General features: G+C 38.5%; 2 protein-coding genes across 7 annotated transcripts in view; one reads left to right on the top strand and one right to left on the bottom strand.

Moving 5' to 3' along the window:
• RFC1 (replication factor C subunit 1) overlaps nt 1-16,023 on the top strand; it is an 89,630-nt gene extending 73,607 nt beyond the window's left edge. For 2 of the 3 annotated variants that reach the window (XM_027600218.2, XM_027600217.2), the window contains exons 14-25: nt 377-489; nt 2,219-2,333; nt 3,509-3,618; nt 3,828-3,965; nt 4,123-4,218; nt 4,344-4,442; nt 6,676-6,830; nt 6,956-7,073; nt 8,687-8,832; nt 11,687-11,900; nt 13,228-13,419; nt 14,668-16,023. In XM_027600218.2, the coding sequence (XP_027456019.1) occupies nt 377-489; nt 2,219-2,333; nt 3,509-3,618; nt 3,828-3,965; nt 4,123-4,218; nt 4,344-4,442; nt 6,676-6,830; nt 6,956-7,073; nt 8,687-8,832; nt 11,687-11,900; nt 13,228-13,419; nt 14,668-14,751 (1,580 nt within the window). In that variant the 3' untranslated portion in view covers nt 14,752-16,023. The remainder of the gene's footprint in view (nt 1-376; nt 490-2,218; nt 2,334-3,508; nt 3,619-3,827; nt 3,966-4,122; nt 4,219-4,343; nt 4,443-6,675; nt 6,831-6,955; nt 7,074-8,686; nt 8,833-11,686; nt 11,901-13,227; nt 13,420-14,667) is intronic. The other variant, XM_027600216.2, reaches the window with a different exon arrangement.
• Nucleotides 16,024-17,341: 1,318 nt separating this feature from the next.
• WDR19 (WD repeat domain 19) overlaps nt 17,342-24,434 on the bottom strand; it is a 119,780-nt gene continuing 112,687 nt past the window's right edge. For all 4 annotated transcript variants that reach the window (XM_027600214.2, XM_027600213.1, XM_027600215.1 and 1 more), the window contains one exon: nt 17,342-17,644. The gene's annotated coding sequence lies outside the window, so the exon portion shown is untranslated. The remainder of the gene's footprint in view (nt 17,645-24,434) is intronic.

Below are 24,434 nucleotides of genomic sequence, written 5' to 3'. Positions count from 1 at the left end.
ATAGGCCCAGGAGGTTAAATCACTTCTCCCAGCTGGTGAGCGGTGGAATTAGGAGAGCTGGAGTTAGGATTGGAGCCCAGAAACCCTGCTCCCTGACCTGTGCTTTTGTAGGAAAGGAAACCCATAAAATTATGGTTCAAATCAGAATTGGAGAGTTAATTAGTTTTAGTGTTTTATTTTGGGTGTAAGTGAGGTAGGCAGTAGAGTTTCACTAAGTGCTCTGGAAACTTTATGGTTTGTAGGAAATATTCTGCAAATTTAGAGGTAAATTGGAGGACTGCTCTTGATTTTCAGTTTCTGCACAGTGATTCCTGCCATTCCTGAATTTCTCTTAGATAATATAGGTTAACACTCTGGAACTTCTTTTTTTTTCCAGCAGCGAAGTTTGGTAAGTTTGCTGGCAAAGATGATGGCTCTAGTTTTAAAGCAGCACTGCTCTCAGGCCCTCCAGGTGTTGGCAAGACAACCACAGCCTCTCTGGTTTGTCAGGTGAGCGTTGGGTTGTAGTGCAGTTGGAAAGCTAAACCCAGGAATGGGCGTGTGTAGCAGATATATACGTGTGTGTGTGTGTGTGTGTGTGTGTGTGTGTGTGTGTGTGTGTGTGTTAGGTCTGTGGCATACATATTTTAACCTGCTCTGTATAGACTTTGTAAAGTCAAATTTTTAGAATTTACCTTGGTTCTGGGGATATTTGTCATTTTCATCCTTTTCTTAATATTGGTAATTAAGATAATAGGTAATATTTACCTGTGTGCCAGGCAATGAGCTAAGCCCTTGGGTGTATTATCTTTTAGGTAATATAAATATGTCTTATAGACTTTTTTTTTTTTAAAGATTTTATCTATTTATTTGACAGAGACACACAGCGAGAGAAGGAACACAAGCAGGGGGAGTGGGAGAGGGAGAAGCAGGCTTCCCGCAGAGCAGAGACCCTGATGCGGGGCTCAATCCCAGGACCCTGGGATCATGACCTGAGTCGAAGGCAGACGCTTAACGACTGAACTACCCAGGCGCCCCCTGTCTTATAGACTCTTACGGATAGAAATATTCCATCCTCATGTGACAAATGAATGGGCTTACAGAGGAGGCTGGTGTCCCAGGTAGTCTGACTCTTCACCGCTCTGAGAGCCTGCCTTTGCTCTTGTCTCTACAGCTGCCGTGAGAGGGGAGACACTAGAGCAAACCAGAGTTCATGTATCCGAATATGAAGTGATACATGAAGTGGTAGCGGAATGATAAAAAGGAGAGATTTTATTTATTTTTATATTTACTGATTTTTATTTTTTAAAAGATTTTAATTATTTGTCAGAGCGCACAAGCAGGGGAAGCGGCAGGCAGAGAGAGGATCAGGCTCCCCGCCGAGCAAGGAGCCCCATGCGGGACTCCATCCCAGGACCCTGAGATCATGACCTGGGCTGAAGGCAGACGCTTAACCGACTGAGCCCACCCAGGCGTCCCAAAATGAGGGATTTTAAACTTATTTTAAATATACTACTGGATTTCCCAACCCTCGTCCTATAAGCTGGTGGTTTTGTTTTATCCTTGTTTTATGGACCAGAGCATAATTTAGCTGGTAGAACAGCTATATATTTTCTGTTCTATTATAAACGTTAAAAAAAAAACAAAAAACAAAATTTATTTCTAGTCTCTACAATTGTAAACATGACTTTTTTCTCCCTTTATTGTCATTATTTTGGAGGGGAATTGCATTAAGGCTTTTTATAATGCTTATGATCAGTATAATCAGTTTTGGGAAATGAGTCAGAATAACTTGATTTTTCACAGCTTGGTAAGAAAATTATGTATTGGGATGGTTTAATAACGAATGATTTAACTTGATCTTGAAGAGTCAAGAATTATTTTTGGTATCTTAGATTAATTCTGTATGTGATATTGAAATCTTGGGATGGGTATATTTAATTCTTTATAGGATTTTAAGAAGTAAACTTAGTAAAATTGCTTGTTCAGGTATACTCTTCTAGATTAGTGATTTATTAGCTGTGGTTTTAAGATGGAACTTACGTGTGTGTGTGTGTGTGTGTAGTATATATGTATATATTTTTAAAAATCTCTTAATATTGTGAGGCATGTTATGTCATTGTCTTTGTCTTTTTTATCCATGGTTCCTTATGTCATTTTTATGCCCACTTTCTTCATTAATTGCCTTGTTTTTTGGGAGAGTTATTGTGACAGTAATGGTTTCCAATATTTTGATTAGGAATTGGGATATAGCTACGTGGAACTGAATGCAAGTGACACTCGGAGTAAGAACAGTTTGAAGGAGGTTGTTGCTGAATCACTGAATAATACCAGCATCACAGGCTTTTATTCAAGTATGTGGGTATTTGAACTGTTTTCTTTGTAAGGAAAACAAGTTCACTTCAACATTTAGGAATCAGTATGGAGCATTACTATGTGCCAGGCACCCTGCTAAATCCTGGGGCTGCTGATGGAATTCTTATAGGACAATAGTTCCCCCCTCTTTTTTTTCAGGTCTTAGTTTCTAAGAATGTGTTAAAATACATATATGGACATGTTTATACACGTTGCACATTTTTTAGAGGATTCGCAGGTGAATCTTGTGAAGAGGGAGAGTAAATAAAGTATTGTAATTCAATGTGATGAGTGAGGTAATAGAGCCCTGTAGAGGAAGAAATGGTTTGATTTGGGGCACTGGGGAAAGCCAGGGTAAGGATGATATTTGTTCAGCAGGCCTTGGAGGATGAAAGAGGATCATTTGTGGTGAAAGAGGTCATATAGGCAAAGATGGTAGCAGAGGAGAAGAAACTGTGAAGGTGGCACTGTTTGAGGCTGTAGCTGGTGGTGTGGTGTGGCCAGAGTCCATGGGAAAAATAAGATGCTCAAACTACAGACTCAATAGTGCAGATTTAGAACTTATGGTAGATACTGCACGGTCACCTGATTTCTTGGTACTTTCAATGGTAGCAAATCATTATTAAAAAGGATTTGCTCAGGTAATGTCACTCTGGCTGGTGGGAGTGTTAGTTAATTGATACTACTCTGGAGAGTAGTCTGGCAGTATTTTTCAAAAGTTACAGTATATAGACCTTTTAGCCCAGAAATTCCAGCTCTTGTAATTTAGCAATTGATATATGCAAAGTGACATATATATATAAGGATATTCATTTAGTATGATTTGTAATAGCAGAAGGTTGGAAGCATCTTCATATTTTATCAGTACATAATGATTATGATACATGTGTAAAATGGGATATTATTAAATAGCCTTAAAAAATGAGGTGTTCTATAGCTACAGATAAGGAACGGATCACCAAAATATAGTGAATGAGAAAACCAAGATATATATTTTTATGCACGCATGTTTTTAATATGTATAGGGATACCCGAGGGGGCAAAGGTCGGGGGGAGAATTTCTTTTCGTCTGCATATTCTTGTGCCTCTTGCATTTTGGTTTAAAATGTTTTACATGTTTTTTTAATAAAGCAGCAGCATTTGAACCGTTGCTCTTTTTTGTCCCATCCCATAGCTTCTCAGCATGGGTCAGGCGGAGCAGCCCATTCAGTAAGCACGAAACATGCTCTCATCATGGATGAAGTAGATGGCATGGCAGGCAATGAGGACAGGGGAGGAATTCAGGTAAGTAGCACTGTAGTTTTGCAGTTTTACTGTTGATTTTTAGTTGTAGTTACAGTTTTTTTAATATTTAAAGAACTAATTGTACTGTAATATTTACAGCAATTAAAGAATGTTGCTGAGGTTTTCAAAACCTAAAATACAAACATTGTGTAGTATTTTGTTGTTTTTTTTTAAAATAATTATTTTTGTGTTGCAAATTTGCTTTTTAGGAATTAATTGGTCTGATAAAACATACAAAAATTCCCATTATTTGTATGTGCAATGATAGAAATCATCCCAAGATTCGTTCTTTGGTTCATTATTGTTTTGATCTTCGTTTTCAAAGACCTCGAGTTGAACAGATTAAGGTAAAATGATTGTAATTTTTTTTCTCCATCACACTCTCCTTATTTTTTGGTCAGTATTTCTCAAGTTACCTTTAAAAGTACCTGATAAATATTCTAAAAATATCTGATTATGTGACTTTAAAAAAAACCATTTAGGATTCCCCTTTGTCAATTTCAGGGTGCTATGATGTCTATTGCATTTAAAGAGGGTTTGAAGATCCCCCCTCCAGCTATGAATGAAATAATTTTGGGAGCCAATCAAGATATCAGACAGGTAAATTAAATACATATTATGTTAATAGTTGCTGATTCTTTTGAATTAATGCCTTCAACTTTTCAGAGAGGAGGAATGGCATTATTGTCTCACCTTGACCATGTCTTATTTATGATTTCTCTTAGGTTTTACACAATCTGAGTATGTGGTGTGCACGAAGTAAGGCACTAACCTATGACCAGGCCAAGGCTGATTCTCATAGAGCCAAGAAGGATATCAGACTGGTAAAATAAATTTCCATTTCTTAGTTACTTTCTCAAGCTAAAGCATTTTTGTTCTACGCATATTAACTTAGTAGAAGTAGTTATTATAGTTCCTTGACACACCTATTGAACTTGTGGGTATTTATAATAAGAAAGACAGCTGCTAAAAGGTTTTCTGATTCAAATGAATTTTTCCTCAAGGACTGTTAGTGTACATTGTACATTATGAGAAATGGAAGTTTTAAATTATATTCATGCTTCAGTAGTTATAAAATGGTCTTTTCAGAGTCCCTTATGTATAGATTTCATGGATTGAAGTTTTGGAATTTTCAGAATAATCTGTTTCAAATGGCCTATAATTTATTTATTTTTTAAAAGATTTTATTTATTTATTTGACAGAGAGCGAGAGAGGAAACACAAGCAGGGGGAGTGGGAGAGGGAGAAGCAGGCTCCCCGCTGAGGAGGGAGCCCGATGTGGGGCTCAATCCTGGGACCCTGGGACCCTGGGACCCTGGGACCCTGGGACCATGACCTGAGCTGAAGGCAGACGCTTAACCGACTGAGCCACCCATGCGCCCCTCAAATGGCCTATAATTTAATAACCTCTCTGAAACTTGAAACCAGAAGTCTGTATTAATTGTCTGTGTTCTATTTCACCTAGTCACTAGTCAGAATTTATTATTACAGTTAAAGCAGTGATTAAGATAAAATGGGTCAACTAAAAAAAAGCAGTGATTAAGTAGTGTTTGTAATCCCCTCTCTCTCCCCCCTTTTTTTAATCAAACTTTTTTTTTTTAAGATTTTATTTATTTATTTGTCAGAGAGAGAGAGAACACAAGCAGGGGGAGTGGCAGGCAGAGGGAGAAGCAGGCTCCCCACCTCGCAAGGAACCTGAAGTGGCACTTGATCCCAGGACGCTGAGATCATGACCTGAGCTGAAGGCAGACACTTACCCGACTGAGCCATCCAGGCGTCCCTAAATCAATAAACTTTTTAAGAGCAGTTTTAGTTTCATAGCAAAATTTAGCACAGGGTATAAAGACTTCCCTTATTATCACCTGTCTCCAGACTCCTACAGCCTCTTCCACTATTAATATCCCCCACCAGAGTGGTACATTTGTTACAGTTGAACCTACACTGATACATCATTATCACCCAAAGGCCATAGTTTACATTAGGATTAGTTCACTCGATGTACATTCCATAGGTTTTGACAGATGTACCATAGCTTGTATCCACCATTGTATATCACACAGAATACTTACTGCCCTAAAAATGCTCTGTACTCCTCCTGTTCATCCAACCCTTCCCCCAAATCCTGACAATCACCAATCTTTTTTTTGATTATTTATTTTAGAGACAGAGCATGAGCAGGGGGAGGAGCAGAGGGAGAGGGACAAGTAGACTCCACGCTCAGTGTGGAGCCCGACACGGAGCTCAGTCTCATGTCCCTGAGATCATGACCTGAGCCGAAATCAAGAGTCAGCCGCTTAACTGACTAAGCCACTCAGGTGCCCCAATCACTAATCTTTTTATTGTCTTCATAGTTGCACCTTTCTCAGAATGTCATGTAGTTGGAATCATACAGTGTATAGCCTTTTCAGTTTGGCTTTTTGTTTTGTTTTTTGTTTTTTGAGAGAGAGCGCGTGAGTGAGTGCGAGCGGGGGGAGGGGCAAACAGAGAGGGAGAGAAAATCTTAAGTGGGCTCCATGATGCAGGGCTCGATCTCACGACCCTGACATCATGACCCGAGTGGAAATCAAGAGTAAGACGCTTAACCAACAGCCACCCAGGCACCCCCAGATTGGCTACTTTCAGTTAGTAATGTGCATTTAAAGTTTCTACATATCTTTTCATCGCCTTATTATAGCTCACTTCTTTTTTGTGCTGAATAATATTCCAGTGTCTGGATGTACCACAATTTATTCACCTTATGAAAGGCATCTGGATTGCTTCCAAGTTTTGTCAGTTATGAATAAAGCTGCTGTAAAGATCCATGTGCAGGTTTTTTGTGTAGTATGTTTTCAATTCGTTTGGATAAATACCAAGGAGGACAATTACTGGATGGTATGGTAAGAGTATATTTAGTTTTGTAAAAAAACTGCCAATCTGTCTTCTAAGCGACTCTACCATTTTGTATTCCTACTAGCAATAAATGAGAGTTCCTGTTGCTCCACATCTCTGCCAGCATTTGATGTTGTCAGTATTTTGGACATTGGCCGTTCTACTAGGTGTGTCCTTCCCTTTTTTTAGGGCCCATTTGATGTTGCCCGGAAAGTGTTTGCAGCTGGAGAGGAGACTGCTCATATGTCACTTGTGGACAAGTCAGATCTGTTCTTTCATGATTATTCAATAGCACCCCTCTTTGTCCAGGAGAACTACATACATGTGAAGCCTGTAGCTGCAGGGTGAGTGTTCAGAGCTAGTGAGGGGTAGAATTCGTACCCTCCCAGCACAGCAAAGGCCATATTCCTGGGAGAGAGGGGTAGGAGGTATGGACAGTGGTGTGATCCAGACTGCTTTATTTATGCAGGGGTGACATGAAAAAGCACTTGATGCTTTTAAGCAGAGCAGCAGATAGCATATGTGATGGTGACCTAGTGGACCGTCAGATCCGGAGTAAGCAAAACTGGAGTCTTCTGCCCACACAGGTAAGTAAGCACAGGGCTATCCCTAAGATGCAGACTCTGCTTTAAGTAAAACAGAATAGCTGTGAGCTCCTGTAGTTATATGAAATACCAGAGAAACATTATGGCTCTTAGGGCAAAAATAAAGTCTGTTCTAGATTAAAACACTCTGGGGTCACAACTGTCTATTTCTTAATAAAAATGAAACATAAAAATAGCCTTACTTTTTAAGGTTTCAAAATGTCTTTATGTAAATGGACATATGGAAATAGGAACATTAGATTCTGGACATAAATAAGATGTTAGTCAAAAGTTTTATTTCCTCTGTTTTAGCTTAAGAATCCCTTTCTTTTTTGTCATTCTTGAGTCTCCCCGATGGTGACTAAGTAGCTCCTACTTGAAGATGCAGCCAGGGCAGGTCAGCAGCTACTTCTCTGATATGTGAATTCTGATTGTCTTCTTCCTTGATGAAGAGGCAGCTTTATACTGGTACTTTATTTAGGTGGTAACTTTCACAATTAAGAATATTATTTCTTCTTGAGTTTTGCATATTTATACGGCATTATTGGCCCAATAATAAGCAAGGGACTTCTGGAAGGCCTACTCCTCTCTTAATTCTACCTATACATTGCTGGGAAACAAAAAACAAAGATTCATTCTGGATATAAAGAATCCTTTCTCTTATGTTTTACAAGTGTTCATTTTTTAAACTAATAATTGTATCTTTAAGAATTTATCCTAAAGAAATAACTTTAAACATAGGAAAAGCTGAATGTACAATATAATTACATGAGTTTTGATACTGTAAGAAATCGGAGAAAATCTCCATGTCTGGCAGTTAGAGAATGATTAATTATGGTAAATACTCTTGATGGAATATTATGCATTCCTTAAAATTATAAAGATTGTCTAATATGAAAAATGCTTATGAGAGAATATTATTAGAATAAAGCAGGATACAAAATTTATGTATAATTCCAACTTTAAAAAAGTATGAGCCCTGGATCTAGAAAATATCAAGGATACCTTTTTAAAAATCTTTTCTCAAGTACCAGTTTACTTAATACTCTCTTCAGTTTTCCATGCTTTGATCTACCTGTGCTATCAATAGTTTATGTTAAAGACAATCATGTTCCTTTTTTTTTTTAAGATTTTATTTATTTATTTGACAGAGATAGCAAGAGCAGGAACACAAGCAGGGGGAGTGGGAGAGGGAGAAGCAGGCTTCCCGCCGAGCAGGGAGCCCGATGCAGCGCTCGATCCCAGGACCCTGGGATCATGACCTGAGCCGAAGGCAGATGCTTAACGACTGAGCCACCCAGGCACCCCAATTGTATTCTTCTTAAAGTCTTTTCTGCATCATGCAGTAACTGGGATGTTGGGATCAGTTGGTTGAGGAGGCTGAACTGCCAGATGATCTGAGGGCCATAACATGTTTCGGACTGATCCGTTGTTTTCTCCGGGAGTGGTTTCCCATACTGACAGAGGAGAGACAGAGGGAAAGGGTGTGATGCCCTGGAATTAGGTACCTGGGGCAGTGTTGCTTTATTTGCTCGAGACTCTTTGGAAGCCAGTAGCTGTGTAGGAAGCAACTTTGTACTGAATTCAAATTGTGGACTGCAATTGATTTTTTTCAGGCCATTTATGCCAGTGTTCTTCCTGGAGAGTTAATGAGAGGGTACATGACTCAGTTTCCTGCCTTCCCAAGCTGGTTGGGGAAGCACTCATCTACCGGCAAACATGATCGTATTGTACAGGACCTAGCACTGCACATGAGTCTCAGGTAAGTGGTATTAGTTCATGTCTGGCATTTGATCAGTGTAGTGTATTTATTTAACCTTTGTCCAGTGAGGATAGCATAAGTCAAAAGATTTGTGTTTCAGTTTTGATTTTATTGCTAACTAGATAAATGATCCTGGATAAGTTCCTTATATTTTGTGGGCCTGAGTTTTATTATCTATAATCAGTATAATACTGTATTTGTCACTTCAAAGGATACTTTGGAGAATAAGCCCAGTTGGTAGATGTGCCGTAACTTTAAGACAAATTTTCAAGCTATGTAAATCTGAGGTAGTGCTGCTCTTTATCCTGACTGTGCCTGTTACTAGTAGGCGTACATAATGTTTCAGCTTCCGAATAATTTAATAGGAAAAGGGGGACTATTTAAATAGTCCTAGTAGGATACTAGGATACAGTACCTATCCTAGTAGTAAACTGACCTAGTCCTTCAGGATAGGGGACCCAGTTTAGCATGTAACAACAGGAGGCAGACGTGCAGATGATTGAAAATCAATGTGGCTGGAGAAGTTTAATGAAGTCCAAAAATTCTTGTTATTTGGTACAATTTGTTAAAGTTTAGAAACTTAGAAAATGTGCATGCACATATTAAGTGAACTTTAGGAATTTATTTTTAACCATGAAGAACTACTTGAGCAGTCTTATTTCTCTTTCTGATCTCTGGAGGGAATGTTAACATTGGTCCACTCTTAACTTTTTGTCTGAAGTTGAACTGAAATGGTTCCTTTCTTCTTCCTGTAGATTTCTACTTCCTACCTGTGGTCCCTCTTCTTAGCCTATGGCATGGGTCTTTTTTTGCCACTCTTGTAATTGTTTCCTGTTGTTGCTGTAACAAATTACCAAAACTTAATGGTTTAAAATAACACAAATTTATTGCCACCTTAAGATGCAAAGAATGTCCTGGATTATATGGGCAGGCTCAGTGTAATTATAAGGGTCTTTACCAAAAAAAAAAAAAAAAAAAAAAAGCGGGGGGGAGGCAGCCGTATCAAGTCAGAGGGAAAGAGATTTTAAGATGTTACATTGATGGCTTTGAAGATGGGAAAAGAGACCATGAGCCAAGGGATGTCTGTGGCCTCTAGAAATTAGAAAGGTTGCATTTCCCACCGCTGTTCTCATTGCTCATGCGGAAGGCCTGGCTTTCAGCTCTTTTCCTATCCCCTGCCCTCTGTTTTTTAAAAAGGTGATGCATCCCTGTGCCCTAGGGGTATCCGCCTTTGACTCCCCCACCATATTCATGTAGCTTGTGAGCACTGGACTTCCACTTTGTTTTGTGGCTGTGCTTTTCTGTATCTGTCCCCTTCTTCCATTAGACCGAACATTTCTGGTGGTAGGAGCTGAGGCCTACCCATCCAGCATATAAAATTGGTTGGTAAATGTTCCCTAATGAATCACACACAGGACATTGTCATCATCAAAGGACATCTACAGTGAATTTCACAATTTTTAAAGTAAATCAGGACCTTCCTATTTAACTTTTTAACCCTGATTAAGTCATTGAACTTTCATAGATAACAGTTTCTCTTTATCTTTAAAAATGGAAGTGCGATTTTATTATTAGTTCTTGTCGGGGTTATAGATGCCTTTGAGAATCTAAAAGCTCTTTGATCTTTATTACTCCCAAATGCGCTAATGCACAAACAATGCTAGGGGAATTACAGATTTCTGAGGTTAAGAACCCTTGATTTAGGAACACTAGATACCTTTAGACTTTTCTAGAGTTGAATTCTCTGTGATTTGGAGTAACAGGTAACAGTAATACAACAAAATATAAGAGAATACTTTTGAAAAAGTTTCATGGTTTTCTTAGGCACTGTGGCTTAGGGCTCATACTTGGCTTTCTAAGTACTAGTTGTGCTTGATTATGGAAGACTGAATCTAGAGGAAATGGGTGAATTTAAAATAAGGGTTTTTTTGGATTCTTTGCCTAGGTAGTAAAACAGTTGGGGGCAGGGTTCTAGATTTCTAATCAAGAGAACTATTCAAGACTCAGTTACCTGAAGGCAAGAGCAGGACCCATTAATAATTTTAACATTTTTATGGGTTCTGAAGCCTAACAGCTTTTGAGGTTTCTCGTTTGGATTATGCACACATATAATTGCCTCATTTGATGATGGAGGCAGCTGGATTGGAAAGATTTAGATTGGTGGCATTTTGTTTTGTTCATCTATTTTCTGTCTTTGAGTGACAGTATTTAAGAGCGTGAGAGAAAGTCATTTCATGATAACATTGTAGTTCTCAGCAGACTTTTTCCTGAAGCCTTCCCCTCACACGTGTGGATCACCTTGTGATTGTGCAGGGACATTTTCTGCAGTTTTCTTAGTTTGGGGAAAGCCCTGCTTTAGAACTAAAGATTTCAGAGTAACCCTATTAGGAAATATGAGGGCAATACTCATATATAATTTTGTATGTTATAATCAGATCAAAAGGTATTGCAGACCCTCATGTAGTAAGTAGCAGTGGAACTTGAGGTAGAAAATCTCACTGCCTTTTACTGATGCTTTTAACATTTGGAACTGGGAATGAGTAATCTTTTGGCTGTATTAAGTATGAGCACATAGAAATTCTGTTGTTACCCAGGCCTTGAGAGTAGGTTGGAAGTAGAACCTACATTTGTGTTTTTCATTCACTGATCCAGAGAAGTAGAAAATTCATTCCCTTTGAGCACACTGGTATGTGTCCATCATCCTGATGGTGTAGTGCTAGGCTTTCTCTACCAGCTGTTAAATAGTAGACATTACATTGGGCATTATTAAAAGTGAATTGAACTTCACAGTGTGACTTGAGTTGGTGGTGGTTTGCCACTGACTACAGTTATGTCTCTTTTGTTTTGGTTTAAGAACTTATTCCAGCAAAAGGACTGTAAACATGGATTATCTGTCCCATATAAGGGATGCACTTGTACAGCCCTTGACCTCACAGGGGGTAGAAGGAGTACAGGACGTTATTGCTCTTATGGACACCTACTACTTGATGAAAGAAGACTTTGAGAATATCATGGAAATTAGCAGCTGGGGAGGCAAATCTAGTCCCTTCTCCAAGCTGGACCCCAAGGTAAATTGTGTAACTCACTGGTTCTCCGTCACTTTGTGATTACAGGTTTGTAGTAGGAGTATTTCAGAGATGTTGTAGGTGCTTTAAAAAGGTTTAATTTTTTCCCCTTAAATGCTTTTTGCTTCTTATGGCCTGTGCTTTCCAAAGATACTATTTGAGTGCAGTATTAAGAATGGACTTCTGGATTTGATCTTAACGATTTGTAGTTTTATCATTGCTTTATGTTGAGTGGAAAAGCAAGACATGAAATCTGAAAAGCCAATATATAATTGTATTCCATGTAAAGGCGGGTGGATGAGCCTGGGGAAGTAAGTCAGGTGGTGGTAATACATTACGAGAAGAAAGATGTGTTTATTGGCTGAGGATTTTTATACTTTTTCTCAGTCTGCCTAATCTGTGAATTTAGTATTTATTATAGTTGGACAGTTTATTATGTAATAATGTATCCTCTACTTTCTTTATATAATGAGCATGAAAAAACTAAAATGACATACCATGGATCTGTAATCTCCAGTACCTCATACTCTCCCTGTTTCTTTGGTGCTGTTTTATTTTATTTATTTATTTGACAGAGAGAGACACAGTGAGAGGGAACACAGGTAGGGGGAGTGGGAGAGGGAGAAGCAGGGTTCCCGCTGAGCAGGGAGCCTTGATGCAGGGCTCGATCCTAGGACTGTGGTATCATTACCTGAGCCGAAGGCAGACGCTTAACAACTGAGCCACCCAGGCGCCCCACTTTGGTGCTGTTTTAGAAGATATATTCTCTATGGCTTGCCTTGTCTCAAATTTTGATCTGACTTTATGGTTATGGGTGAATTCTCTCATGAGAGACCTCCATTGTGAGAATTCAAGGACTAATTCTACAATTATGTTTAGAAGCTTCAAGTTAAGGCTTTCAAGTTACTTAGTATTTTGAATTAACCATTATTATGATAAAGGTACTTTATGTATTTTGTGGTAGTTAAAGGCCAACTTTAACTTGTACCTTATTGTAAGTCTTTTTTGATTTATTGATTCACTGTGCTTCTCACTTTGTAGAACTGTGGGATGCACTAAATGGGCAAAAGTGATGAGCTTAAGTTCTTTTTTTGCCTGCCTAATATTCCCAAATACTAGTTCTTATTTTTGAGTCATTGTCTCTATTAAGAATGTCGTGAAAAACATAGAACTTCTCCGTAGAAAAAGGTATATAAGTACACTTACATGTACATGCGTAAATATTTTGCAGAATATTTCGAGGATCTTGCAGGATCTCACAAAACTTTTGGTTTAAAAGGATTGTTTGGCACCTATATTTTTAACAGCCTCTTCTATTCCTTTCCTGTAGGTGAAAGCAGCCTTCACAAGAACTTACAATAAGGAAGCCCACCTTACTCCATATTCGCTTCAGGCAGTAAAGATACCCAGACACAGCACAGGCCCAGCACTGGATTCTGAATACAGTGAAGAGTTAAATGAAGATGACTCTCAATCTGATGAGAAAGACCAAGACTCTGTGGAAACTGATGCAATGATCAAGGTAGTATTTTAAGCTACAGACAGGAAATGCCATGATATGCCCTCAGTAGTTTATCTTTTCTTGTGTACAACTCGCCTTCTGAAATTATTCAGGGCCTGTTTTAAGTTTTTACGTTCATCACGTTGAGGGTAGAGAAGGTGTAGATTTTATTCTTATAAATAGCTGCTTACAATAGTGGAAGAAGGCAAGAAAATAGGCCATCATATGATGGTCATATGCTGTTAGAAAAAGTACCGGTTTTATTTGGTCATTGGTGTGTGCTTTACCATAGACACATCTTTTTACAGTTTAATTAAGAAAAACATTTTCAGTGAAACTCTTTCTCTCTTCTGTAATTTGTGTTTTGCTATAGCCATTGACCTGCCTATAGAAATTTCTCAGAATGAAACAGTCTTGTGTTGTGCTGGGAAAGATTAAAACCGTTTATGGTATCAGCCTGTGTACCTTTGGCTGAGGCAGAGGAGTATTGTCTGTGTTCTCTTCTCTCCTTACTGTGTGTCATTCTTGTCCCTCATCTCTGTTCTGTATATGCAAGGGTAGGAAGAGCAGCCTCCTCTGGTACAGCTCTCTGGTCTTGTGTAGACATAAGATTGTCTCCCTCTCTCCCCTTCTCAAACCGAACGTGTTTAGATCTCTAATCGGAAACTGAAAGAAAAGGAGATTCTTCATTGAAACATTACCTTATTAGTAAATTATCTCCTGCTCATTTTGTCTTTCCTAAATACACCTATCTCCTAAATCCAAGAAACTGTATGCCTGGGGAACGTATCTTAGTTCTAGATGCTTTTTTTTTTTTTTAATTTTTTTTCTTTAAAATTTTTTTTTATTGTTAATCACCATACATTACATCATTAGTTTTTGATGTAGTGTTCCATGATTCATTGTTGGTGTATAACACCCAGTGCTCCATTCAATACGTGCCCTCTTTAATGCCCATCACCAGACTAACCCATCCCCCCACCCCCTCCCCTCTAGAACCCCCTGTTTGTTTCTCAGAGTCCATAGTCTCTCATGGTTCGTCTCCCCCTCCGAAGTTCTAGATTCTAAATAGCTTTTCTGTAGTTAAAGACTCCAACTAGCCCAGTTGTTCCTTGAAAGAAGGCTCATCTGGTGTAGTGGTAGGTGAAGATGTTTGCAACCTTTCTATTACGTTGCAGGTAAAGATTTGCTTTATTGTAGAAATTGACTTATTTCATTGCCTCATAAATACAGCTATTAACTATCTTGTGCATTCTTCTCTCCCAACAGAAAAAGACAAAATCTTCAAAGCCTTCAAAATCAGAAAAAGATAAAGAGTCCAGAAAAGGAAAAGGAAAAAGTTCAAAGAAGTGAAATGAAACTGTTTTTCACTACTGACAGCCACTTTTTACTCACCCCATTGACCGGTCTAGCTTGTCTAGATAATGCCTTGTTTTTTCCAAAGGAATCATATTTTAGCGTAATGGGGCAACTCCGTGGTCCCATTATAAATAAACGGTGGTACAGCTAGAGGGATGTAACCAGTAGGCTAACATACACCTCTTATAGAGGTTGATAGGACTGCTTGGGTCCTCCACTGTCCCCTGTCAATCTAATTAGATTGTGCTTCATATTGACTGTGTATAATCAGAAACTACATGTGCGCTTTGGAGTCAGATTTTAGTTAACAATAATATGCCTGGGAACGTTGGTATTAAGGCAACTTTTGTAGGCTTAAGAATTTATCCTAATGGCCTTTATAGGACCAATGCCGGTTTTTTTTAAAAAGGTAGTTACTATTATGTGGTGAAATTTTGTAAATAAATCGTAATACAAAACAATCACCACCTAGAACTGGTATTCTTTGTATATTGTCAAATATCTTACAAAATATAAATCAGGAATAAACATGTTCCACATGACGTGCAAATTCTTAAGAATGGCATCTTGTACAGTAAAATAGTATGTTGGTATATTACATTCCTTATTAGTTTGCAAATGATTGGGTAAAAAGCTAACTATTCCTCACTAACCAGCTGTGTGAAGCAGAACTTTGGCCGTTAGTCAGACTCTCATTCCCAACTTGATTACCTCTATGAGTGCCAGCCATATCTCTGTTGTGAACAGCATGTCATGGAGAGGCCTCTGTGGCATCACTGGAGGGGATGGGGGGCTGTAAAAGGACTGCCACATTTTTAGCCTTCCAGAGTCTCAAGTCATCACGTTCAAACCAGTAGGGTCTAGGTCAGGTCAGATTCTTAGTCTCACTCTGACTTGGGACAAAATGAATGCTGGCTTTTGTTTACTTTGCCTCTGGGAGCTCTGGTTCTGCCCTGTGTCTGATTCCACGAACCGTACTGGAATTTTAGATTGTCCCTGTAACTGTACCTGCTGAGTGGCTCTGAGGCTGTGGAAGTACCCTGGAATTTAGCTGTCTAGCTGTTTTGAAATTTTGTCAGTAAATGTTCCGAGGTATGTGCTAAAAGGAATGTAAAATTAGGATACTATTTCTTCCCTTTAAGTAATTGACAGTATTGTTTGGGAGGTGAGACATGAAGTTCTTGAGACATTTAAAGTGTATTTACCAGTGTGAAAAATGTCTTTCATGTAGACTAAGTTCATTATGGGAATAAAATGTTGCCTTCAGCCTTGCCCCTCTCTTTGTTAAAGCCCAGCTCGAAACTTCTGCTTCAGTGAAGATCTCCTTGATTGACGACTGCCTCACCTCACCAGTGGGGTGAGCATGGTTTTCTTTCGCATAAATCTTCTGTTTCTATTGCTTTTTGATACGAAAGTCATGTCTGCCTACTTGTTTTTTATTCCCCAGGAAAGGGAGTGTAATCTCCTTGCAGCCAGAACAATGAATATGAGTTTACTTGTAAATTATGATTTTGTTAATAATTCTAAATGCTCTGTGATTGGCATTATCAGTGTATAAGATAAATAACTTTTAGAATTAGAGGTTATAAATATGCTCTTTAAAATAGGACAACATGGATCTGTTGGAGCTACGTGATGCCACATGTCTTTGCAGAATAAAACTGCATACTTCTTTTGAGATCCATTGTGTCTTGGCCATTTTGGAAGCTGTAACAAACTACTGTGCTTTATCCTTCATCCTGTTAAGTTTTTGTGGTCCATTATTGCAGCAACATTATTTGGCCTCTTGAAGTTATTAACAAGCAGTATTGTATGTACTGGGAGGAGTATCTTCCTACATAAGTTCTGGTGTAATTATGCTTATTAGTGAATGTTTATTAGTGAATGTTTAAAGCCCATAACTCCCCAAATATGTGCTTTACTCTCACAGATCCCAATGCTATGGGTGCCTATGGCTCTTAGTCCTATAACTTTACAACATCCCTCCAATGATAATGGGAAAACAAGAGGATGATAGGTGGGTTTAGTGATAATGACTTGTATCACTTGATAAAGCCAAGGCCTCTGGCTTGTTCTCTAGCCAGGCTTTGTGGGAGGAAGATCAGATCATAAAGTTGGAGGCATCATGTATGTGGATACTTGGATGTGATAAAACATTGTCACTCGGGTACTACCATAGGCTTGCAGGTACCTTTGTAATACTCAGGATGCTGGTGGCTATACTGTTAACATTCAGAGTTAGGCTGACTCATTTCTGCCAGCTGCTCAGACTTTGGTGACATTGGCTTTGTCTGGCAAGGAAGCATATACTGATGTAGGAAAAATGGGCGTGTGTGTGATATGGGGAAGATTCTGGAAAATGCACATCTTCAGGGGAAATCAAATGATTTAATTTTGTGAAAGGAATTAACAACTCAGGAGATAGAAGCTTATGGTTTATAGTTTCATTCTTTCAAATTGGTGTTTTTATTCTAAGACTGATTCTGCTAAACTTCCCATTTCAAACTTTTAAGTGTTAATGTCTGTGCTGCCCAAACTTCACAATGCTATCTCCCTTTTTCTGTCTCCAAATCCCAATTTGTAAAACATTACAAATATCTAAACAATTTTATTTTAAAGGAGATATTTCAAAATATAAAAGTTATCAAAAAGAATATTTACAGTTACATCATAGGCTACTATTAACAGTGCAGAGCATAGAATATGTAAGACTTTGAAGAGGAACTCTACGAGGTATAGCGAACAGCAAGGCTATATGTCACTGTTTTGCCACTCTACAATGGCAACTGTACAATGTCTGTGACCTGGAGAGTCTGTCTTTTTTCTGTATCCAGAAGCCACTAGGGGTAGAAACTTGGCTTCCTGTGGAATCTTTTCAGGAACATATCTAGAAAAGACAAAAAAAAAAGAAAAAAACCCCACGTCTTTAGAAGTGTTTCAAGTAACTGGCATGCACTAATAAAGCCAAGCTATACTAAAGAAGTTTTTGCTCATTTCTGGAACGTGGAGCAGGATGACTATTCAAGTTAGAAACCTCTGGTGTATAATCAGCATTGAGTTTAAATCTGAAAGTACATGCGAACTGTTAAACTGTTTGTTATAAAGTGAGGGTGATGGTAATAGCCACTTTACTGGGAAGAATGGGAAAGTGCAAGGTAAGTGCTCAGCAATCTGTGAAGATTTTCCTGAAACTAAATGGTCATTAATGGTTCCTTATCTAAAACGAGTCAGTGAACAGTAGCCTCAACTAATATTCATTGTACAATAAGACATTTATAGTGACTTTTTAGTCACAATTGTAGCATAATCATAACTTCCCAGAGCATATCCACAAGTATATAGGAACCATGGGACTAAGCCTCTACTTTAATGCAGGGATAGTGTGGAGAGTCTGTGTTAAAAACATAAGATCCTCCTTTGGTGGAATTGCAGAGTATCCTCCTGCAGATAATAGTTACAAACTCAGGACAAAATATAACTATTCAAAGGCATCGGAAGAGCAACCAAAAGCTGGTAGAAATTGGAAAGGGGTAAACTCTTGAAAGAAGAGAAGTCCACTGGGTAAGATTCATCTTCATATGTGTTTGCACCTGAGGGTAAGTCCATGAGGACAGTGAAGTCCTAGTCTTACTAGCGCAGAGAGAGAATAGAGTTCGGGCTTGCCAGAACTACTGAAATGATAGGGATAATATTCTGAAAAGGGCATTGCCCCCCAAATCTGCATATAAACTCCATGTAAACCCTTGAACTTCACAGGCTTAGAAGAGACTTTTATGCTGGACTAGAAGCAGCACAGTTCCACGTTGTAGGGAATGCCATGTGTTAGAAAACTGAGGGCTGCTTCTAGGATCTCAGGGCCTCAGTACTCTCACGGTAAGAATGGAATTCACCAACAGGCTGGACAAGAGTCTCATTAGATTGCAGCTCCAGCCAATCGCAGCCTTGTGAGATCCTGAACAGAAGACTCTGCTAAGCCATGCCTATATTGCTGATTCACAGAAATTGTGAGATAGATAGGTTCTGGTTCAAAATGGCAATGTAGGAAGATCCTGAACTACCTCTTCCCATGGACACAGTGCATCTATAGCTACATATGGAACAAGTCCCTCTGAAAGAGATCCAGAAACTAGCTGGGCAACTCCTGCGCATCAGGTGACCGAGAAAAAACCCACATCAAAAACGGGTAGGAGAGTATGAGAAAATCTTGCCATACACTCGTCCCCCACCCCATGAAGACACACAACCAGGAGGGAATTCAACAACTCCTAGCTTCTCCCTGAGGAGTGAAGGGTTTGGACCCCCCATCTGATGCCCTGACTTTTAAGACTTCCACCTGAGAGATGGGCCTCCAAAACCTCTAGCTTTAAAAGGCAACGGGCCTTGTATCCATGAGAACTAAAAGGATATGGCAAACTAAAAAAACAGTTCAAAATGAGATCACATGGACCCACAGTGGCTAATCTCCCAGGGCCCAGCTCAGAGGCAGCAGACTGAAATGCACCCAGTCTGTCTGTGAAAAAGGCCCATTAACAGCTTTGGCTTGAGGGGGAGTCTTCTAATTTAACACACTTAGGGGCCAGCGGCAACACTCTGCTGAGACTGTAGAGGCTAGCAGGCACCATCTTTGTGTTCCTTCTCTGCCTTGTGCCCGGTGGCCAATCTCTGTCAAAAAGGAACTTGTGCACAAGTCTGGCACTCCAGTTTCTGCTGCCACCCAGAGGACACCCCTTAATCACCTAACTCTGGTGGCCAGCAGGGTTTTACGTTTGCAAGTCCCAACTGGACTGCCACAAACAGAAACCATTCTTAACCAGCTAGTCTTCCAGGGCTTCAAGCAGAGGCAGCAGACAGAAATGCCTGGTCTTTATGAAAGAGGCTTATTTACTTAATTTAATAACTGTGGCCTGAAGGTTCGGCTTCCAATCAGCCTGCATCTAGGTGCTGACTGAGATTCCCCCCTTCAGGATACTGACAGGTCTTGGGAGCAACTAAGAAAGAAGAACCAGGGCAGTGTTGAATGGTTAGGCTCATTTCCTACATGAGGCCACTCCTTCAGGACTGGGAGAGGTGGCTGTCTTAGCTAATGCATAGAAACCAACACAGAGTCAATGAAAATGAGGGAACAGAGGAGTATGTTCCAAACAAAAACACAGGTAAAACCTCAGAAAAAGCCCGTAATGAAATGGAAGTAAGTGATTTACATGATAAAGACAGTAATGGTCATAACAATTCATGAACAAAGTGAAGAAAGTACTAAACAAATCACAGACTTGAAGAATACAACTACTGAACTGGAAAATACAATAAAAAGGTTCAAAAGCAGAATAAATGAACAGAAAGGATCAGTGAAACTGAAGACAGGTCAATGGAACTCATCTAATCCGCACAGCAAAAAGGAAAGCATGAAAAAAAAGTGATTACAGTTTAAGGGATTTATGGGGTAACATCAACCAATATTCACATTATAAGGGTCCTAAAAGAGAGGAGAGAGTCTGAAAATTTCCCTAACTTGGGTAAGGAAACAGACATCCAGATCCAGGAAGCCAGAGTTCCAAGCAAGATGAACCCAAAGAGACCCACACCAAGACACATTATAATTAAATTGCCAAAAGCTAAAGGAGAGAAGCAACTTGTTACATACAAGGGAACCCCTGTAATACCATCAGCAACTTTTTCAGTAGAAACCTTTGCAGACTAGATGACAGTGGCATGACATACTCATAAACTGCTGTGAAAGAAAAGAAATGCTAACCAAGAATATTCTACCTGGCAGTATTGTACTTCGGAATTGAAAGACAGTTTTCCAGACAAGGAAGAGCTAAAGGAGTTCATCACCGCTAGACCAGCCTTACAGGAAATCTTAAAGGTGCTTCTTTTAAGCTGGAAGTGCTGGTTAATAAGAGGAAAACATATGAAAGTATAAATCTGAATGCTTAACGGTTAATATATAAGTTCAGAATAATCTTGTTGTAATGGTGGTGGGTTAATCACTTAAAAAAGTAATAAAAATAACCATGACAATAATGGACACCCAAGATGCAGAGATACAAACTATGATATCAAAAACAGAACGGGGAGTAAAAATGTAGAGCCTCAGAACTTATCAACTTAAAATAGGTTGAATGTAATCCTCATGGTCCCACAAAACAAAAATCTACAGTAGATGCACGAAAGATAAAAGGGATCTAAGCATACCCCTGTAGAAAGTCATTAAATCATAGAGCAAGAAAAGAAAGGAACAATGGACTTACTGCCATTTTTATTGTTTTCTGGCTATTTTGTAAGTCCATATCTGTCTATAATTACTTTAAATGCAAATTGGCTAGATCCTTTGATCAAGAGTGGCTGAATGGATTAAAAAAACAATATCCATCTATCCTGATGGTGACAAGAGACTCGGTTTTAAGGACACAGACTGAAAGTGAAGGGAATGGAAAGGATATTCCAGGCTAATGGAAATCAAAAGAAAGCTGGAATAACTTTACTTATATCAAAGTCTGTAACAGACAAAAGAAGGTCATTATACAATGATAAAAATGTCAACACAAAAATGGATATAACATTTGTAAGTATGCACTCAACATAGAAGCATCTAAAGATACAAAGCAAAAATTAAGGTCTAAAGGGAGAAATAGCAATATAATAAGAGTAGGGGACAGACAGTGGATAAATCATCCAGACAGGAAATCAATGTAAGGAAACACCACACTTAACAGACATTTACAGTGCATTTCATCCAAAAGCAGAATACACAGACCTAAGCACACATGAAACATTCTCTAGGACAGATCATGGGTTAGGCTATTGAAAACAAGGCAACAAATTTAAGAAGACTGAACATCTTTTCTAACCACAATGGTATGGAACTAGAAGTCATTTATAAGAAGAAAATGAAAATTCAAAAATATGTGGAGATTCAACAACATGGTATGGAACAACCAGTGGGTCAGAGAAGAAATCAAAAGAAAAAATATCTTGAGACAAATGAAAATGTTAAGACAATATACCAAAACTTAAGGGATGCAGCAAAAGCAGTTTTAGGAGGGAAGCTCATAGCAATTAATGCCTACATCAAGAAACAAGAAGGATCTCAAGTTGAACATAACTAACTTTATACCTCAGGGAACTAGAAAGAGAAGAACAAGCTAAGACTAAAGTTAATAGAAGGAAGAAAATAACAAAGAGCAGAAATAAAGGAAAGAGACTAAAAAGACAATAAAAAAGAACAATAAAACTAAGAGCTGGTTAAAGAAAATAGATAAACCTTTAGCTAGACTCACCAAGAGAAAAGGACTCAAACAGAAATGAAAGAGGAGATATTAAACGGGTAACACAAATACAAAAGATCATAAAAGACTACTATGAACTACTACACACTGACAAATGAAACAACTTAGAAAAGAAATGAATATTCCTAGAAACGTATAACTTTACAAGACTGAATCATGAAGAAACAGAAAATCTGAACAGACCAATTACTAGAAAGGAGGTTGAATGTGTAAGCAAAAAACCTCCCAGCAAACAAAAGTCTAAGACCAGATGGCTTCACTGGTGAATTTTACCAACATTTAAAGCATTCATACCAATCCTTCTCAAACTCTTCCAAAAAATAGAAGAGGAGGGAACACTTCCAAACTCATTTTATGTGCCAGCATTAGTTGACTACCAAAACCAGACAAGGATACCACAGTAAAGAAAGTAATAGGCCAATATTCCTGATGAACATAGATGCAGAACTCCTAAGCAATCTATTAGCAAACTGGATTCAAAAATATGTTAAAAGGATTATACACCATGATCAACTGGGATTTATTCCAGGGATGCGAGGATAGTCCAGCATCTACAAACCAATCAGTGTGATATACCACATTAAGAAAATGAATAAAAATCATATGATCAGTCAGTAGATAACAGAAAAAGCATTTTAACAGTATTCAACATCCACTGATGATAAAAGACTTCACCAAAGAGGGTATAGAGGGAACATACCTCAACATAATAAAGGCCATAGAGGAGAAGCCCATAGCTGTCATCCTTCTCAATGGTTAAAAGCTTAAAAGCATTTCCTCTAAGATCAGAAAGAAGATAAGGATCGCTATTCTTGCCACTTTTAATTAAACACATAGTACTTGAAATCCTAGCCAGAGCAGTTAGGCAAGAAAAAAAAGAAAAGGCATACAAATTGGAAAGGAAGAAGTTAAAGTGTCACTATTTGCAGATGACATGGTATATACAGAAAACCCTAAAGACCACTAAAAAACTGTTAAAGCCTAATAAATGAATTCAGTGAAGTTTCAGGATACAAAATCAATATATAAAAATCTGTTGCATTTCTATACACTAATAATGAACTATCAGAGATTAAGAAAACAATCCCACTTAAAAGTACATAAAAAAGAATGAAATATGTGTAAATTTAACCAAGGAGGTGAAGGACCTGTACGCTGAAAACTATAAGACATTGGTGTAAGAAATTAAAGACAGATATTCTGTGCTCACAGATTGGAAGAATCAAAACTGTTAAAGTGTCCACACTACCCAACACAATCTACAGATTCGGTGCAGTTTCTGTCAGTTTCCAATGATATTTTTTCACAAAAATAAATAAACAATCCTAATGTTTGTATGGAACCACAAAAGATCCTGATTAGCTAAAGCAACCTTGAGAAGGAAGAACACATTTCCTGAGCCTCTATTACACCGCTGTAGTAACAAAACAGTGTGGTATCGGCATAAAAACAGGCACATAGGAGACAGGAGATGTGAAGATCAATGGAACAGAATAGAGAGCTCGGAAATAAACCTATGTATATATGGTCAATTAATTTGTGACAGAGGAGCCAGGAATATATAACGGGGAAAGGAGAGTCTTTTTAATAAGTGGTGTTGGGAAAACTGGACCACTAGCTCACCCCATACACAAAAATCAACTCAAAATGGATTAAAAATCTGAACAGAAGACCTGAAAGCATAAAACCCTAGAAGAAAATATAGGGGGTAATAAGCTCCTTTGACATCAGTCTTGGTAAGGGTTTTTTGGATTTGACACCAAAAGCAAAGGCGGCAAGGCAGATATAAACAACTGAGACTATCCTAACTATAAAAAACTTCTGTGTAGCAAAAGAAACCATCAACAAAATGAAAGGGCAACATATGGATAGGGAGAAAATATTTGCAAACCATAGATCTGATAAAGGGTTAATATAAAGAACTCATACAGTTCAGTAGAAAAAATCCAATTAAAAATGGGTATAGGATCTGAATAGAAATTTTTCCAAACAAGATACACAGATGGTCAACAGGTACATGAAAGGGTGCTGCTAAACATCACTGGTCATCAGGGAAATGTACATGAAAAGGTGCTGCTATACATCACTGGTTATCAGGAAATGATGTATCACCTCACACCTGTTCAAATGGCTATTAGCAAAATGACAAGAAATCACAAGTTTTGAGAAGGATGTGGAGGTGCCTTGTGCACTGCTGGGGATGCAAACTGGTGCAGCAACAGTGAAAAACAGTATAGAGGTTCCTCAAAAAATTAAAAATAGAATTACCATGTGGTCCAGCTGTTCCACTGTTGGGTATTTGTCTGAAAAACAAAATCACTATCTTGAAAAGATATCTGCACCCCTATGTTCATTTTGGCATTATTTACAATAGCCAAGATAAGGAAA

The sequence above is a fragment of the Zalophus californianus genome, chromosome 2, assembly GCF_009762305.2.
Source record: "Zalophus californianus isolate mZalCal1 chromosome 2, mZalCal1.pri.v2, whole genome shotgun sequence".
Classification (NCBI taxonomy): Eukaryota; Metazoa; Chordata; class Mammalia; order Carnivora; family Otariidae; genus Zalophus; species Zalophus californianus.
Note: the sequence above shows the minus strand (reverse complement) of the source record. Positions and strands in the feature narration are given on the sequence as shown.